The sequence below is a fragment of the Petromyzon marinus genome, unplaced genomic scaffold, assembly GCF_048934315.1.
Source record: "Petromyzon marinus isolate PM22_M1 ecotype Great Lakes invasive population unplaced genomic scaffold, UKy_Petmar_22M1.pri1.0 PM_Scaffold_36, whole genome shotgun sequence".
NCBI lineage: Eukaryota > Metazoa > Chordata > Hyperoartia > Petromyzontiformes > Petromyzontidae > Petromyzon > Petromyzon marinus.
This window is the reverse complement of record NW_027423346.1, coordinates 809,959-826,958: the sequence shown is the minus strand read 5'-3', so window position 1 is coordinate 826,958 and position 17,000 is coordinate 809,959. Positions and strand designations below refer to the sequence as shown.

General features: G+C 43.7%; 1 protein-coding gene across 4 annotated transcripts in view; it reads right to left on the bottom strand.

Moving 5' to 3' along the window:
- The window catches only part of LOC116938331 (thiosulfate:glutathione sulfurtransferase-like), a 38,494-nt gene extending 22,777 nt beyond the window's left edge, over window positions 1–15,717 (bottom strand). The window contains exons 1-2 of one of the 4 annotated variants that reach the window (XM_076064189.1): window positions 15,611–15,717; window positions 6,977–7,030 (exon numbers count right to left, since the gene is read on the bottom strand). In XM_076064189.1, the coding sequence (XP_075920304.1) occupies window positions 6,977–6,989 (13 nt within the window). In that variant the 5' untranslated portion in view covers window positions 6,990–7,030; window positions 15,611–15,717. Of the gene's footprint in view, window positions 1–6,976; window positions 7,231–7,512; window positions 7,532–15,610 lie in introns of those variants that run through there. The other 3 variants (XM_076064188.1, XM_076064190.1, XM_076064187.1) reach the window with 3 other exon arrangements.
- Window positions 15,718–17,000: the final 1,283 nt, after the last annotated feature.

Sequence of the window (17,000 nt, the reverse complement as noted above, 5' to 3'; positions counted from 1 at the left end):
ATGACTGCCTCTTCAGCTGCTACGATGTCGACCAAATGTAAGGAAAACCTGATTTCCAAATTTAACCTCCTCTTAAACAAAAGACCGGACCCACACACCAAAAAGTTAGACGTTAATAAAGTCGTAATTAATCGCAGTAACAGTTCTATTTCCGATGGTCTGAAATCCGTTTTAGCTAAAGGTCTAAACTTTGCAGTCACACCTAAACACATACCAGTTAATGATATAATTGCCCAAGTAGACGTTGCTCTCAGGGGCCTGGGTCACATCGCTGCAGACGTAGCAAGATCTGAAATCGCTGCAACCCTCAAAAACGCTAAGATGCCAGCTAGCAACCTCAGCAAAGATGAGCGTTTTGAATTATATAAATTAAAAAAGAGGAATGATATTGTAGTTCTCTCAGCTGACAAAGGCAATGCTACTGTTATCATGGATAAAATAGAATACAACAACAAAATTAAAGAATTACTCGACGATGGTAGTTATACAAAAATAAAAAGAGATCCCACCAACAGCCTCGTCACACAAACCAACAAAATAATTTCTGATTCAACCACATTAATTGATCAATCTAAACAGTTTTCGTTGAAACCTTCTGCTGCCAGGCCACCAAGATTATACGGCTTACCAAAAATACATAAAGTTGATACACCTCTTCGTCCCATAGTCTCTACTATCAGCTCCCCCACCTACAAACTAGCTCGTTTTTTGTCTGAAATCCTGCGTCCTTTCACTGGAAAGACCACCTCTGCGGTACAAAATTCTACTCACCTGGTATCAACAATCAAGGGTATTTCCCTGTCCCCAGACGACCTGCTTGTCAGTTTTGATGTAGTTTCCTTATTCACTAAGGTTCCTGTACCTGACACCATTGCAATCATTGAAGACTTGGTTCATCAAGGACTAAACACTGAGGTACCCCCCCTGGTGAGACACTGTTTAACCAATACATACTTCACTTGGAATGGAACTTTCTACAAACAAACTGAGGGCACCCCAATGGGCTCCCCCCTTTCTCCAGTTATAGCTAACATTTTCATGGAGAAATTTGAGACTGACGCCATCCAGACTGCCACTCTGCGCCCAACCTTATGGAAGAGGTACGTGGATGACACTTTTGTCATCTGGCCACATGGCCGGCCTGCTCTAGACAAATTCTTCGACCACATCAATTCCATACACCCAGCCATCAGATTTACCATGGAAGTCGAAATAGATGGCAAGATACCTTTTTTGGATGTCCTAATTAAAAAGAGACCTGATGGTTCAATGAGCCACTCTGTCTACAGGAAAGATACCCATACGGATGCTTATCTGAAACCGGATTCCCACCACCATCCATCACAGAAGAATTCTCTCATCAAGACTCTGTATCATAGAGCCCAATGCATATCCGACCAGGAACACATAAGCAGTGAACTCAAGCACGTACACCAAGCTCTTAGGGCTAATGGTTACTCCGACTATACAATCCGCAAAGCTATCACTCAAACCATGAAGAAGAACCCTCTTGAGGAGCCTTTCAAAACCATCACTTTACCCTACATTGCTGGGATCACAAAAAAGATCTCCAAAATCTTGAATAAACACAAGATCCAGGTCCGTTTCAACACATTACATAAAATCCGTGATCTGGTTCCGTCTGTAAAAGATGTGATTCCGGACATACAATACCCTGGTGTCTACAAACTAAGTTGCCTCTGTGGTAGTAGTTACATTGGAGAAACCAAACGCCATATCTCGGACCGCATTCGTGAACATAAAGCAGACCTTAAACACGGTAGGACCAACACCTCGGCCGTAGCAGATCATTGTTCTAATTCAGTAGGCTCACATGCCATTGACTTTTCCAAGACGGAGGTTCTTTGTAAGCCATCTGGCTTCCATGAGAGATTCGTTCATGAGGCTATCCACATATACAAACACAGAGACAATTTCAACCGAGAAGATGGATTCTATCTTAGCAATCATTGGAAAGATTTGATAAATCATTTCAGTTCTTGATTGATTGTTCACGCTTACAGTGCCTTTCAGACAGCTTACATAAAAACAAATTTCGTCTCCCCCCTCCTCTTTTCAAAAAATAGATGGACTAGTCCTGGCAAACTGCCATCGTTGCGCGTGACGCAAACGTTATTTTTATATATATAAATAAATATGCCGTTTTCAAAATAAATTTATGCAAACCGACACACCTGATGATGACCGTTTGAGTTATGGTCGAAACGTCGTGAGAATTTTTTATTGTTTTATATATATTTTGTTATTTTGTTGTTTCTCTTCAACGTGACTTTACCGAAAAAACTAAGAATATGAATTACTGCAGTCACGAAAGCTTTAAATCAAAACATCAACAACATCAACATAATCATCATCAACATCAACAACATCATCAACATAATAATCATCAACATAATCATCATCAACAACATCAACAACATCCAGGAGAGACACCAGCTCCTCATACGTCACCACTGTCAACAACATCAACAACAACATCAACAACAACAACATCAACAACATCAATAACAACAACATCAACAACATCAATAACAACAACATCATCAACATCAACAACATCAACAACAACAACAACACAAACAACAACAACAACATCAACATCATCAACATAATCATCATCAACATCATCAACATCAACAACATCAACAACATCCAGTAGAGACACCAGCTCCTCATACGTCACCACTGTCAACAACATCAACAACAACATCAACAACAACAACATCAACAACATCAATAACAACATCATCAACAACATCAACAACATCAATAACAACAACATCAACAACATCAACAACAACAACATCCAGTAGAGACACCAGCTCCTCATACGTCACCACTGTCAACAACAACAACATCAACATGATCAACATGATCAACAACATCAACAACAACATCAACAACATCATCTAGGAGAGACACCAGCTCCTCATACGTCACCACTGTCAACAACATCAACAACAACATCAACAACAACAACACCAACAACAACATCAACAACAACACCAACAACATCATTAACATTAACAACAACATCAACAACAATATCAACAACAACATCAACAACAACATCAACAACATCAACAACAACATCATCAACAACATCAACAACAACATCAACAACATCAACAACAACATCAACAACATCCAGTAGAGACACCAGCTCCTCATACGTTACCACTGTTAACAACAACATCAACAACAACATCAACAACATCAACATCAACAACAACATCAACAACATCAACAACATCAACATCAACAACATCATCAACATAATCATCATCAACATAATCATCAACATCATCAACATCATCATCATCAACAACATCAACAACAACATCAACAACATCAACAACAACATCAACAACAACATCAACAACATCCAGTAGAGACACCAGCTCCTCATACGTCACCACTGTCAACAACAACATCAATAACATCAACAACATCATCAATAACATCATGAATAACAACATCAACAGCACCATCAATAACAACAACAACAACATCAATAACAACAGCACCATCAATAACATCAACAACAACATCATCAATAACAACATCATCAATAACATCAACAACATCCAGTAGAGACACCAGCTCCTCATACGTCACCACTGTCAACAACAACATCAATAACATCAACAACATCATCAATAACATCATGAATAACAACATCAACAGCACCATCAATAACAACAACAACATCAATAACAACAGCACCATCAATAACATCAACAACAACATCATCAATAACAACATCATCAATAACATCAACAACATCCAGTAGAGACACCAGCTCCTCATACGTCACCACTGTCAACAACAACATCAATAACATCAACAACATCATCAATAACATCATGAATAACAACATCAACAGCACCATCAATAACAAAAACAACAACATCAATAACAACAGCACCATCAATAACATCAACAACAACATCATCAATAACAACATCATCAACAACATCAACAACATCAACAACAACATCAACAACAACATCAACAACATCAACAACATCCAGTAGAGACACCAGCTCCTCATACGTCACCACTGTCAACAACAACAACATCAACAACAACATCAACAACATCAACAACATCAACAACATCAACAACATCAACAACAACATCAACAACAACATCAACAACAACATCAACAACAACATCAACAACAACATCAACAACATCAACAACAACATCAACAACATCATCAACAACATCATCCAGTAAAAACCCCAGCTTCTCGTACATCACCAGTCAACATCAACAACATTAACAACATCATCAACATCATCAATAACAACATCAACAACAACATGAACATCAACAAAATCATCAATAACAACATCAACAGCACCATCAATAACATCAACAACATCATCAATAACAACATCATCAATAACATCAACAGCACCATAAATAACATCAACAACATCATCAATAACAACATCAACAACAACATCATCAATAACATCAACAACATCCAGTAGAGACACCAACTCCTCATACGTCACCACTGTCAACAACAACATCATCAACAACAACATCAACAACATCAACAACAACATCAACAACAACATCAACATCAACATCATCAATAACAACATCAACAACAGCATCATCAACAACATCATTAACATCATCATTAAAATCATCAACACCATCATCACCAACATCAACATTAATATTACCATCATCATAAACAACAGCATCATCAACAACATCATCATTAACATCATCATTAAAATCATCAACATCATTAACATCACCATCATCACCAACATCAACATTAATATCACCATAATCACAAACAGCATCATCATAAACAACATCATTAGCATCACCATCATCAGTGAGTGGGTGAGTGAGTGGGTTGGTGAGTGGGTGAGTGAGTAGTTGTGTGAGTGGGTGAGTGGGTCGGTGAGTGGGTGAGTGAGTGAGTGGGTGAATGAGTGGGCTGGTGAGTGGGTTGGTGAGTGGGTGAGTGAGTAGTTGAGTGAGTGGGTGAGTGGGTCGGTGAGTGGGTGAGTGAGTGGGTGAATGAGTGGGTTGGTGAGAGGGTTGGTGAGTGGGTGAGTGAGTGAGTGGGTGAGTGAGTGAGTGGATGAGTGAGTAGTTGAGTGAGTGGGTGAGAGAGTGAGTGTGTTGGTGAGTGGGTGAGTGAGCAGTTGAGTGAGTGGTGAGAGAGTGGGTGAGTGAGTGGGTGAACGAGTGAGTGAATGACTGTGACCGTATGAATGAATGACCGAGTGAATGAGTGAGTGATGAGTGAGGAAGTGGGTGGGCGAGTGGGTAAGTGGGTGGGCGAGTGGGTGAGTGAGTGAGTGAATGAGTGAGTGACTGTGTGACCGTGTGAATGGGTATGCGAGTTGGTGAGTGATTGAGTGGGTGAGTGAGTGGGTGGCTAAGTGGGTGAGTGAGTGAGTGGGTTGGTGAGTGAGTGAGTGGGTGAGTGGGTCGGTGAGTGGGTGAGTGAGTGAGTGAGTGGATGAGTGAGTAGTTGAGTGAGTAGTTGAGTGAGTGGGTGAGAGAGTGAGTGTGTTGGTGAGTGGGTGAGTGAGCAGTTGAGCGAGTGGTGAGAGAGTGGGTGAGTGAGTGGGTGAACGAGTGAGTGAGTGAATGACTGTGTGACCGTATGAATGAATGACCGAGTGAATGAGTGAGTGAATGAGTGAGGAAGTGGGTGGGCGAGTGGGTAAGTGGGTGGGCGAGTGGGTGAGTGAGTGAGTGAATGAGTGAGTGACTGTGTGACCGTGTGAATGGGTATGCGAGTTGGTGAGTGATTGAGTGGGTGAGTGAGTGGGTGGCTAAGTGGGTGAGTGAGTGGGTGAGTGAGTGGGTTGGTGAATGAGTGAGTGGGTGAGTGGGTCGGTGAGTGGGTGAGTGAGTGGGTGGGTGAGTGGGTTGGTGAGTGGGTGAGTGAGTAGTTGAGTGAGTGGGTGGGTGAGAGAGTGAGTGTGTTGGTGAGTGGGTGAGTGAGTAGTTGAGTGATTGGTGAGAGAGTGGGTGAGTGAGTGGGTGAATGAGTGGGTGAGTGAGTGAATGACTGTGTGACCGTATGAATGAATGACCGAGTGAATGAGTGAGTGAATGAGTGAGGAAGTGGGTGGGCGAGTGGGTAAGTGGGTGGGCGAGTGGGTGAGTGAGTGAGTGGGTGAGTGAGTGGGTGGCTAAGTGGGTGAGTGAGTGGGTGAGTGAGTGGGTTGGTGAGTGAGTGAGTGGGTGAGTGAGTGGGTGAGTGGGTTGGTGAGTGAGTGGGTGAGTGGGTGAGTGAGTAGTTGAGTGAGTGGGTGGGTGAGAGAGTGAGTGTGTTGGTGAGTGGGTGAGTGAGTAGTTGAGTGAGTGGTGAGAGAGTGGGTGAGTGAGTGGGTGAATGAGTGGGTGAGTGAGTGAATGACTGTGTGACCGAATGAATGAATGACCGAGTGAATGAATGAGTGAATGAGTGAGTCAATGAGTGCGGAAGTGGGTGGGCGAGTGAATGAGCGAGTGACTGTGTGATCGTGTGAATGGGTATGCGAGTTGGTGAGTGATTGAGTGGGTGGGTGAGTGGGTGAGTGAGTGGGTTGGTGAGTGAGTGGGTGAGTGGGTGAGTGGGTGAGTGATTGAGTGGGTGAGTGAGTGAGTGGGTGAGTGAGTGGGTGGCTGAGTGGGTGGGTGAGTGAGTGGGTGGCTGAGTGGGCGAGTGAGTGAATGAGAGAATGAATGAGTGACTGAGTGGCTGAGTGACTGAATGACTGAATGTCCAAGTGACTGTGTGAATGATTTGATGAATACGTGAGTGAATGAGTGAGTGAATGAGTGGGTGAGCGAATTAGTGGGTGACTGAATAAGCGAGTCACTGCGTGACCGAGTGAATGAATGAATGAGTGGGTGGGTGAATGAATGAGTGGTGTGACCGTGTGAATGAACGAATGAATGAGTGAGGGAGTGAGTCACTCACCCTTATCCGTCATGGTTGAACTCCTGCTCAGAGTGGCCCAAAGCCTCCTCACAACTTGCATAGCAGGAGCAGCAGCAGCCAACGGCCAGCCACAATAAGCACAGACACACACACAGACAAAGATCCCCCGTATAGCCTTAACAAACTCTCGGGGCAAGTGCTGTTACACAGACACAGACAAAGCTACCCCCAGGTAGCCTCTAGCAGGGCTGTAGGGGCAAGTGCTGTTTCACACAGACACAGACAAAGCTACCCCGTGTAGCCTCTAGCAGGGCTGTAGGGGCAAGTGCTGTTACACACAGACACAGACAAAGCTACCCCCAGGTAGCCTCTAGCAGGGCAGTAGGGGCAAGTGCTGTCACACAGACACAGACAAAGCTCCCCCCAGGTAGCCTCTAGCAGGGCTGTAGGGGCAAGTGCTGTCACACAGACAAAGCTCCCCCAGGTAGCCTCTAGCAGGGCTGTAAGGGCACGTACACTCACACAGACACTCACACAGACACACAGAGAGAGAGATAAGAGATTTGCTGACTCACTGTGACTCGCTCTCTCTCTGTCTCTATAAATAACCCTTGGGTGGAGAGAGAGGAAAAACGGGTGAGCTAAACCGATACGAGGCGGTGTTAAAAACCGGTTAGAGACAGTGGATGGGGAGCGGTGGTGCAGTGGTTAGCGCACTGTGTGTGTGAGTGGGGAGTGGTGGTGCAGTGGTTAGCGCACTGTGTGTGTGTGTGGGGAGTGGTGGTGCAGTGGTTAGCGCACTGTGTGTGAGTGGGGAGTGGTGGTGCAGTGGTTAGCACAGTGTGTGTGTGTGTGTGGGGAGTGGTGGTTCAGTGATTAGCGCACTGTGTGTGTGTCTGTGGGGAGTGGTGGTGCAGTGGTTAGCGCACTGTATGAGTGAGTGGGGAGTGGTGGTGCAGTGGTTAGCGCACTGTGTGTGTGTGGGGAGTGGTGGTGCAGTGGTTAGCGCACTGTGTGTGTGAGTGGTGGTGCAGTGGTTAGCGCACTGTGTGTGGGGAGTGGTGGTGCAGTGGTTAGCGCACAGTGTGTGAGTGGGGAGTGGTGGTGCAGTGGTTAGCGCACTGTGTGTGTGTGTGAGTGGGGAGTGGTGGTGCAGTGGTTAGCGCACAGTGTGTGAGTGGGGAGTGGTGGTGCAGTGGTTAGCGCACTGTGTGTGAGTGTGTGGGGAGTGGTGGTGCAGTGGTTAGCGCACTGCGTGTGAGTGGGGAGTGGTGGTGCAGTGGTTAGCGCACTGTGTGTGTGTGTGGGGAGTGGTGGTGCAGTGGTTAGCGCACTGCGTGTGAGTGGGGAGTGGTGGTGCAGTGGTTAGCGCACTGTGTGTGTGTGTGTGTGGGGAGTGGTGGTGCAGTGGTTAGCGCACTGTGTGTGGGTGGGTGGGGAGTGGTGGTGCAGTGGTTAGCGCACTGTGTGTGAGTGGGGAGCGGTGGTGCAGTGGTTAGCGCACTGTGTGTGGGTGGGTGGGGAGTGGTGGTGCAGTGGTTAGCGCACTGTGTGTGTGTGTGGGGAGTGGTGGTGCAGTGGTTAGCGCACTGTGTGAGTGAGTGGGGAGTGGTGGTGCAATGGTTAGCGCACTGTGTGTGTGTGGGGAGTGGTGGTGCAGTGGTTAGCGCACTGTGTGTGGGGAGTGGTGGTGCAGTGGTTAGCGCACTGTGTGTGAGTGGGGAGTGGTGGTGCAGTGGTTAGCGCACTGTGTGTGTGTGTGTGGGGAGTGGTGGTGCAGTGGTTAGCGCACTGTGTGTGAGTGAGTGGGGAGTGGTGGTGCAGTGGTTAGCGCACTGTGTGTGTGTGTGAGTGGGGAGTGGTGGTGCAGTGGTTAGCGCAGTGTGTGTGAGTGGGGAGTGGTGGTGCAGTGGTTAGCGCACTGTGAGTGGGGAGTGGTGGTGCAGTGGTTAGCGCACTGTGTGTGTGAGTGGGGAGTGGTGGTGCAGTGGTTAGCGCACTGTGTGTGTGAGTGGTGGTGCAGTGGTTAGCGCACTGTGTGTGAGTGGGGAGTGGTGGTGCAGTGGTTAGCGCACTGTATGAGTGAGTGGGGAGTGGTGGTGCAGTGGTTAGCGCACTGTGTGTGAGTGGGGAGTGGTGGTGCAGTGGTTAGCGCACTGTGTGTGAGTGGGGAGTGGTGGTGCAGTGGTTAGCGCACTGTGTGTGTGTGGGGAGTGGTGGTGCAGTGGTTAGCGCACTGTGTGGGGAGTGGTGGTGAAGTGGTACACAGACACATTAACTAGCTAACTAATCCACTAACTCACCAACCACACACACACAGTGAGACACAGATCAACAACAACCGCCATTTCGCCACTAAGTGGCGGTGACGTCACCACGACGCTTGTGCCAGGCTATGTGCACCTTGAGGCTATCACGTGAAGTGTCGAACGCCCGCTGGCAGGAGGTCACGGGGCAGACCCAGCAGGTGCCACGGGTCGACTGACTGAGATGACTGGCTGATGCACCACCTGTGCCCCCTACTGTGCCAACTTGCTGTGCTTTAGCCACCCGGCGCTCCACTCGTTGTTGTGAGCGTCGCTCCTCCGCCCTCCGTTGTTGTTGGAGGGCGACTGCCTCCAACTGCCCAGTAGCATCCTTCACGAGCCTCCTCCACAGAGGCCGATCTTGGCACCGCTGGTACCAGTCATCGGCAAGTCCACTCAGCTCCACGTCCTCCTGTACCACATCACTCCATCTCTTCTCTAGCCCGTACCGCGCCCGTTTAGCCCCCTCGATCCGGCCAAACAAAAGCTGTTTTGGCATGCGGTGGCTGGGCATGCGGGCTACATGACCCAGCCATCGCAGCCTTGCCTGCCGGAGGAGCTCACCGATGGGACCTTACCCAAATCTTTCAAGGATTTGTGAGCTCCTCACACAATCCAGTCTGGTTAAACCCAGAATGGATCATAGGCAGGCTAGCCTAAATGTTTCTCAGCGGCGAAGATGTTCCATTAGGGGGGTCCACGTTTCGCAAGCGTAGAGAAGGGAGGGAATGACCGTGGCCGAGAAGACCTGAAGCTTAGTGCGGAGCGACAGACCAGGTAGCTTCCACACAGCGTTACGCAACCGATGAAAAGATTTTGCCGCTTGACTGATTCGGAATGAGACCTCTGCTGTTAAACTGGAGCCGCTCATAAGCACACTGTCCAGGTATGGGAAACTCTCCACTCTCTCCACAACTGCCCCATCACCGATTTGGAGATGTGGGGGTGGAGTGTCCGATGGTACAAAATACCCAGGCAGGTGCTTAGTTTTGGTGGGGCTGATGGTAAGGCCCCATCTCTTAGTGGCACGCTCCAGTCTCAGCAGCAGCGTCTCCAACTCCTCCTCTGAATGAGCAGCTATTACCAAATCATTGGCATACATAACGTGGTTGAGCAATAGGGAGCCATCCCTTGACCGCACCCGGGCATCGATCAGCCTCCCATTATATCTGTACCAAATGGAGATTCCCCCGATACAGCTATTGAAGGCATCACGAACTACGTGGTCAAAATAGATGTTGAATAATGTGGGAGCCAGAGGACATCCCTGTCGCACCCCAAGGTGTACAGGGAATGGCTCTGACTGCTGGCCACGTAGTTTTACCCAGGCCCGCTCACCATCATGAAGGTCCTTAATGATCGTGAGCAGAGGGTCAGGTACTCCAAAAGCACGAAGAACGACCCAGAGCCCAGGCCTACTGATGGTATCATAGGCCTTGACCAGGTCAATAAAGCAGAGCTGGAGGTCTTGCTGGAATTCCCTACACCTCTGCTGTAGCAGACAGACAGAAAATATGGCATCTGTGCAGAACCGCCCTTTCCTGAAACCGCATTGGGGCTCCGCAAGCCTCTCCTCAGCGTGACTGGCAAGGCGATGTTGAATAATCCTTGCCAGGACCTTTCCCGGCACACTGAGGAGTGAGATGCCCCTGTAGTTGTTACAGTCTGTGCGGTCCCCCTTCTTAAAGAGGGGGACCACCAGGGCATCCTTCCAATCCTGCGGAACCCGTCCAGTGGTCCAGACTGTTGTTATGATGTCATGTAGGGCAGTCTGTGCACAAACGCCACCCTCCCTCAGCATTTCGCTTGGGAGATCATCCCTACCCGGTGCCTTTCCTGGTCTCAGACTCTGGATCGCCTTCAGTACTTCCTCAACAGATGGCACCTCAGCCAGCCAGTCACAGGGGGTGACTTCTTCCAATATTTGAGGTACTGCAGCCTCAGCAGGGTCATCCCCACTTTGTGCCACGATGTTTTCCTGGCTTAGGGATTTCCCCTCCCCCAGGACCTCACAGAAATGCTCAGCAAATCTGCAAACCTGTTCTTGGGGGTCAGAGATTGGATCCCCGTTTTTTCCCCTAATGATGGTAATAGGTGTGGTGCTGCAGGTTACTTTTTTGAATGAGCGAATGCTGCGGTAAGCCTCCTCATTCTCTGACGTGGGATTCTGTAGCCGATGACAGTGGGCCTGTCGCTTTTTCTCAACCATCCTGAACACCTCCTCTGTCAGCCAGGGTCTCTGGGGAGGTCTGGACCGCGTACCCAAAGCAGCCATTGCAGCTGCATGAGTCACAGTCCTAAACCTCGCCCATTTACCCTCGACATCAGGAGGAGTCGGGGACGATGCCAATCCCAGCCGCAAGTGATGATGAAATTCTCGCTTGCAACTTTCATCAGATAACTGAGACCAGGCCACTTTAGGTTGGAATGGGGTTCTGGGTGTACACCCACCACCGGAGTGGAAGAATGGCAGGCGCATCTTACAGATGACTAGTCGATGGTCAGAGGGCAGATCAGCTCCACGGTAGGTCCTGGTGTCAAGGACATGGGCTCGCATCCGCTGGTCCGTCACTATGTAGTCCAGCAGATGTTCTTGCTTGGACCCGGCATGCATCCATGATGTTGTGTGGATGCGCCGATACCGGAACAGCGTGTTGGTAATTACAAGCCAATGGGCTGCACAAAAATCTAGCAGCCTCCTACCGTTGTTATTGAAACTGAGACACACACACAGAGACACACACACACACTAACACACACACTGACAGACACACACAGAGACACACACACAGACATACACAGAGACAAAGACACACAGAAACACACACACAGAGACACACAGAAACACACACACAGACAGACACACACACACAGAGACACACAGAAACACAGAGACACACAGAAACACACACACACACAGAGACACACAGAAACACAGAGACACACAGAAACACAGAGACACACAGAAACACACACAGACACACACACACAGACACACAGAAACACAGAGTCACACAGAAAAACACACACAGAGACACACACACACAGACACACAGAAAAACACACACACAGACACACACACAGAGACACACAGAAACACAGAGACACACAGAAACACAGACACTAACACACTCACACTATTTAACACGTTAACTAGAGTAAACTAATGTTATATAGTTAACTATAGTAAAGTAATGTTAAGTTAAATAAGTTAATTCGCCTCAGAACTCCACTTCACAGACACACACTAATACACACAGACACACACTACATTAACACGTTAACACAGTTAACTAATGTTACATAGTTAACTAATGTTATATAGTTAACTAATGTTATATTGTTAACTATAGTAAAGTTATGTTAAGTTAAATAAGTTAATTCGCCTCAGAACTCCACTTCACAGACACACACTAATACACACAGACTCACACTATTTAACACGTTAACATAGTTAACTAATCTAACATAGTTAACTAATGTTACATAGTTAACTAATGTTATATAGTTAACTATAGTAAAGTAATGTTAAGTTAAATAAGTTAATTCGCCTCAGAACTCCACTTCACAGACACACACTAATACACACAGACACACACTATTTAACACGTTAACTATAGTTAACTAATGTTAACTATAGTAAACTAATGTTATATAGTTAACTTTAGTAAAGTGATGTTAAGTTAAATAAGTTAATTCGCCTCAGAACTCCACGTCACAGACACACACTAATACACACAGACACACACTATTTAACACGTTAACTATAGTTAACTAATGTTACATAGTTAACTAATGTTACATAGTTAACTAATGTTATATAGTTAACCATAGTAAAGTAATGTTAAGTTAAATAAGTTAATTCGCCTCAGAACTCCACTTCACAGACACACACTAATACACACAGACACACACTACATTAACACGTTAACATAGTTAACTAATCTAACATAGTTAACTAATGTTACATAGTTAACTAATGTTACATAGTTAACTATAGTAAAGTAATGTTAAGTTAAATAAGTTAATTCGCCTCAGAACTCCACTTCACAGACACACACTAATACACACAGACACACACTACATTAACACGTTAACACAGTTAACTAATGTTACATAGTTAACTAATGTTATATAGTTAACTAATGTTATATAGTTAACTTTAGTAAAGTAATGTTAAGTTAAATAAGTTAATTCGCCTCAGAACTCCACTTCACAGACACACACTAATACACACAGACGCACACTATTTAACACGTTAACATAGTTAACTAATGTTACATAGTTAACTAATGTTATATAGTTAACTCAATGTTATATAGTTAACTATAGTAAAGTAATGTTAAGTTAAATAAGTTAATTCGCCTCAGAACTCCACTTCACAGACACACACTAATACACACAGACACACACTATTTAACACGTTAACTATAGTTAACTAATGTTACATAGTTAACTAATGTTATATAGTTAACTAATGTTATATAGTTAACCATAGTAAAGTTATGTTAAGTTAAATAAGTTAATTCGCCTCAGAACTCCACGTCACAGACACACACTAATACACACAGACGCACACTATTTAACACGTTAACTATAGTTAACTAATGTTAACTATAGTAAACTAATGTTACATAGTTAACTCAATGTTATATAGTTAACTATAGTAAAGTTATGTTAAGTTAAATAAGTTAATTCGCTTCAGAACTCCACTTCACAGACACACACTAACACACACAAACGCAAACTATTTAACACGTTAACTACAGTTAACTAATGTTAACTATAGTTAACTGATGTTATATAGTTAACTCAATGTTATATAGTTAACTATAGTAAAGTAATGTTAAGTTAAATAAGTTAATTCGCCTCAGAACTCCACTTCACAGACACACACTAATACACACAGACACACACTATTTAACACGTTAACATAGTTAACTAATGTTACATAGTTAACTAATGTTACATAGTTAACTAATGTTATATAGTTAACTATAGTAAAGTAATGTTATATAGTTAAATAAGTTAATTCGCCTCAGAACTCCACTTCACAGACACACACTAATACACACAGACACACACTATTTAACACGTTAACTATAGTTAACTAATGTTACATAGTTAACTAATGTTACATAGCTAACTAATGTTATATAGTTAACTAATGTTACATAGTTAACTTTAGTAAAGTAATGTTAAGTTAAAGAAGTTAATTCGCCTCAGAACTCCACTTCACAGACACACACTAATACACACAGACGCACACTATTTAACACGTTAACTATAGTTAACTAATGTTACATAGTTAACTAATGTTACATAGTTAACTAATGTTATATAGTTAACTATAGTAAAGTATTGTTAAGTTAAATAAGTTAATTCGCCTCAGAACTCCACTTCACAGACACACACTAATACACACAGACGCACACTATTTAACACGTTAACTATAGTTAACTAATGTTACATAGTTAACTAATGTTATATAGTTAACTAAATGTTATATAGTTAACTATAGTAAAGTAATGTTAAGTTAAATAAGTTAATTCGCCTCAGAACTCCACGTCACAGACACACACTAATACACACACACACTATTTAACACGTTAACTATAGTTAACATTAGTTAACTATAGTTAACTAATGTTACATAGTTAACTAATGTTATATAGTTAACTTTAGTAAAGTAATGTTAAGTTAAATAAGTTAATTCGCCTCAGAACTCCACTTCACAGACACACACTAATACACACAGACACACACTATTTAACACGTTAACATAGTTAACTAATGTTAACATAGTTAACTAATGTTATATAGTTAACTAATGTTATATAGTTAACTATAGTAAAGTAATGTTATATAGTTAAATAAGTTAATTCGCCTCAGAACTCCACTTCACAGACACACACTAATACACACAGACACACACTATTTAACACGTTAACTATAGTTAACTAATGTTACATAGTTAACTAATGTTATATAGTTAACTAAATGTTATATAGTTAACTATAGTAAAGTAATGTTAAGTTAAATAAGTTAATTCGCTTCAGAACTCCACTTCACAGACACACACTAACACACACAAACGCAAACTATTTAACACGTTAACATAGTTAACTAATGTTACATAGTTAACTAATGTTATATAGTTAACTAATGTTATATAGTTAACTATAGTAAAGTAATGTTAAGATAAATAAGTTAATTCGCCTCAGAACTCCACGTCACAGACACACACTAATACACACAGACGCACACTATTTAACACGTTAACATAGTTAACTAATGTTACATAGTTAACTAATGTTATATAGTTAACTAATAGTAAAGTTATGTTAAGTTAAAGAAATTAATTCACCTCAGATCTCCACTGCGCGCTGAGCTGATCCGTTGACGCCGGCGTCAGCGACTTCCGGTCGCGCATGCGCACAGCGCGCGCAGCAGGGGCGGCTTTTCCCGCGCCAATCTCGCGGTCGCCTTGGCAACAGGAAGAGGGCGGGGGCGTGATGGGGTTGGGGGCGGGGCGTCAGGGGGTTGGGGGCGGGGCGTGAGGGGGTTGGGGGCGGGGCGCAGTTGTGGGGGCTATTTTGTATAGTAGTGTAGAGTAGTGTATAGTAGTGTATAGTGTAGTGTATAGTAGTGTAGTGTATAGTGTAGTGTATAGTGTAGTGTATAGTAGTGTAGTGTATAGTGTAGTGTATAGTGTAGTGTATAGTAGTGTATAGTGTAGTGTATAGTGTAGTGTATAGTGGTGTATAGTAGTGTCTAGTGTAGTGTATAGTGTAGTGTATAGTGTAGTGTATAGTAGTGTATAGTGTAGTGTATAGTAGTGTAGTGTATAGTGTAGTGTATAGTGTAGTGTATAGTAGTGTAGTGTATAGTGTAGTGTATAGTAGTGTATAGTGTAGTGTATAGTGTAGTGTATAGTGGTGTATAGTAGTGTCTAGTGTAGTGTATAGTGTAGTGTATAGTGTAGTGTATAGTGTAGTGTATAGTAGTGTACAGTAATGTAGTGTACAGTAGTGTAGTGTATGGTGTAGTGTATAGTGCTTTGTATAGTGTAGTGTATAGTATAGTGTATAGTGTACTGTATAGTGTAGTGTATAGTAGTATAGTGTGTAGTGTAGTGTGTATAGTGTAGTGTATAGTGTAGTGTATAGTAGTGTAGTATATAGTGTAGTGTATAGTGTAGTGTATAGTGTAGTGTACAGTAGTGTATAGTGTAGTGTATAGTGTAGTGTATAGTAGTGTACAGTAGTGTAGTGTACAGTAGTGTAGTGTATAGTGTAGTGTATATTGTAGTGTATGGTGTAGTGTATAGTGTAGTGTATAGTGTAGTGTATAGTAGTATAGTGTATAGTAGTGTATAGTGTAGTGCATAGTAGTGTATAGTAGTGTAGTGTATAGTGTAGTGTATAGTGTAGTGTACAGTGTAGTGTATAGTGTGGTGTATAGTGTAGTGTATAGTGTAGTAGTGTACAGTGTAGTGTACAGTGTAGTGTATAGTAGTGTATAGAAGTGTAGTGTATAGTGTAGTGTATAGTAGTGTAGTGTATAGTGTAGTAGTGTAGTGTATAGTAGTGTATAGTGTAGTGTATAGTGTAGTGTATAGTGGTGTATAGTAGTGTCTAGTGTAGTGTATAGTGTAGTGTATAGTGTAGTGTATAGTAGTGTATAGTGTAGTGTATAGTAGTGTACAGTAATGTAGTGTACAGTAGTGTAGTGTATGGTGTAGTGTATAGTGTTTT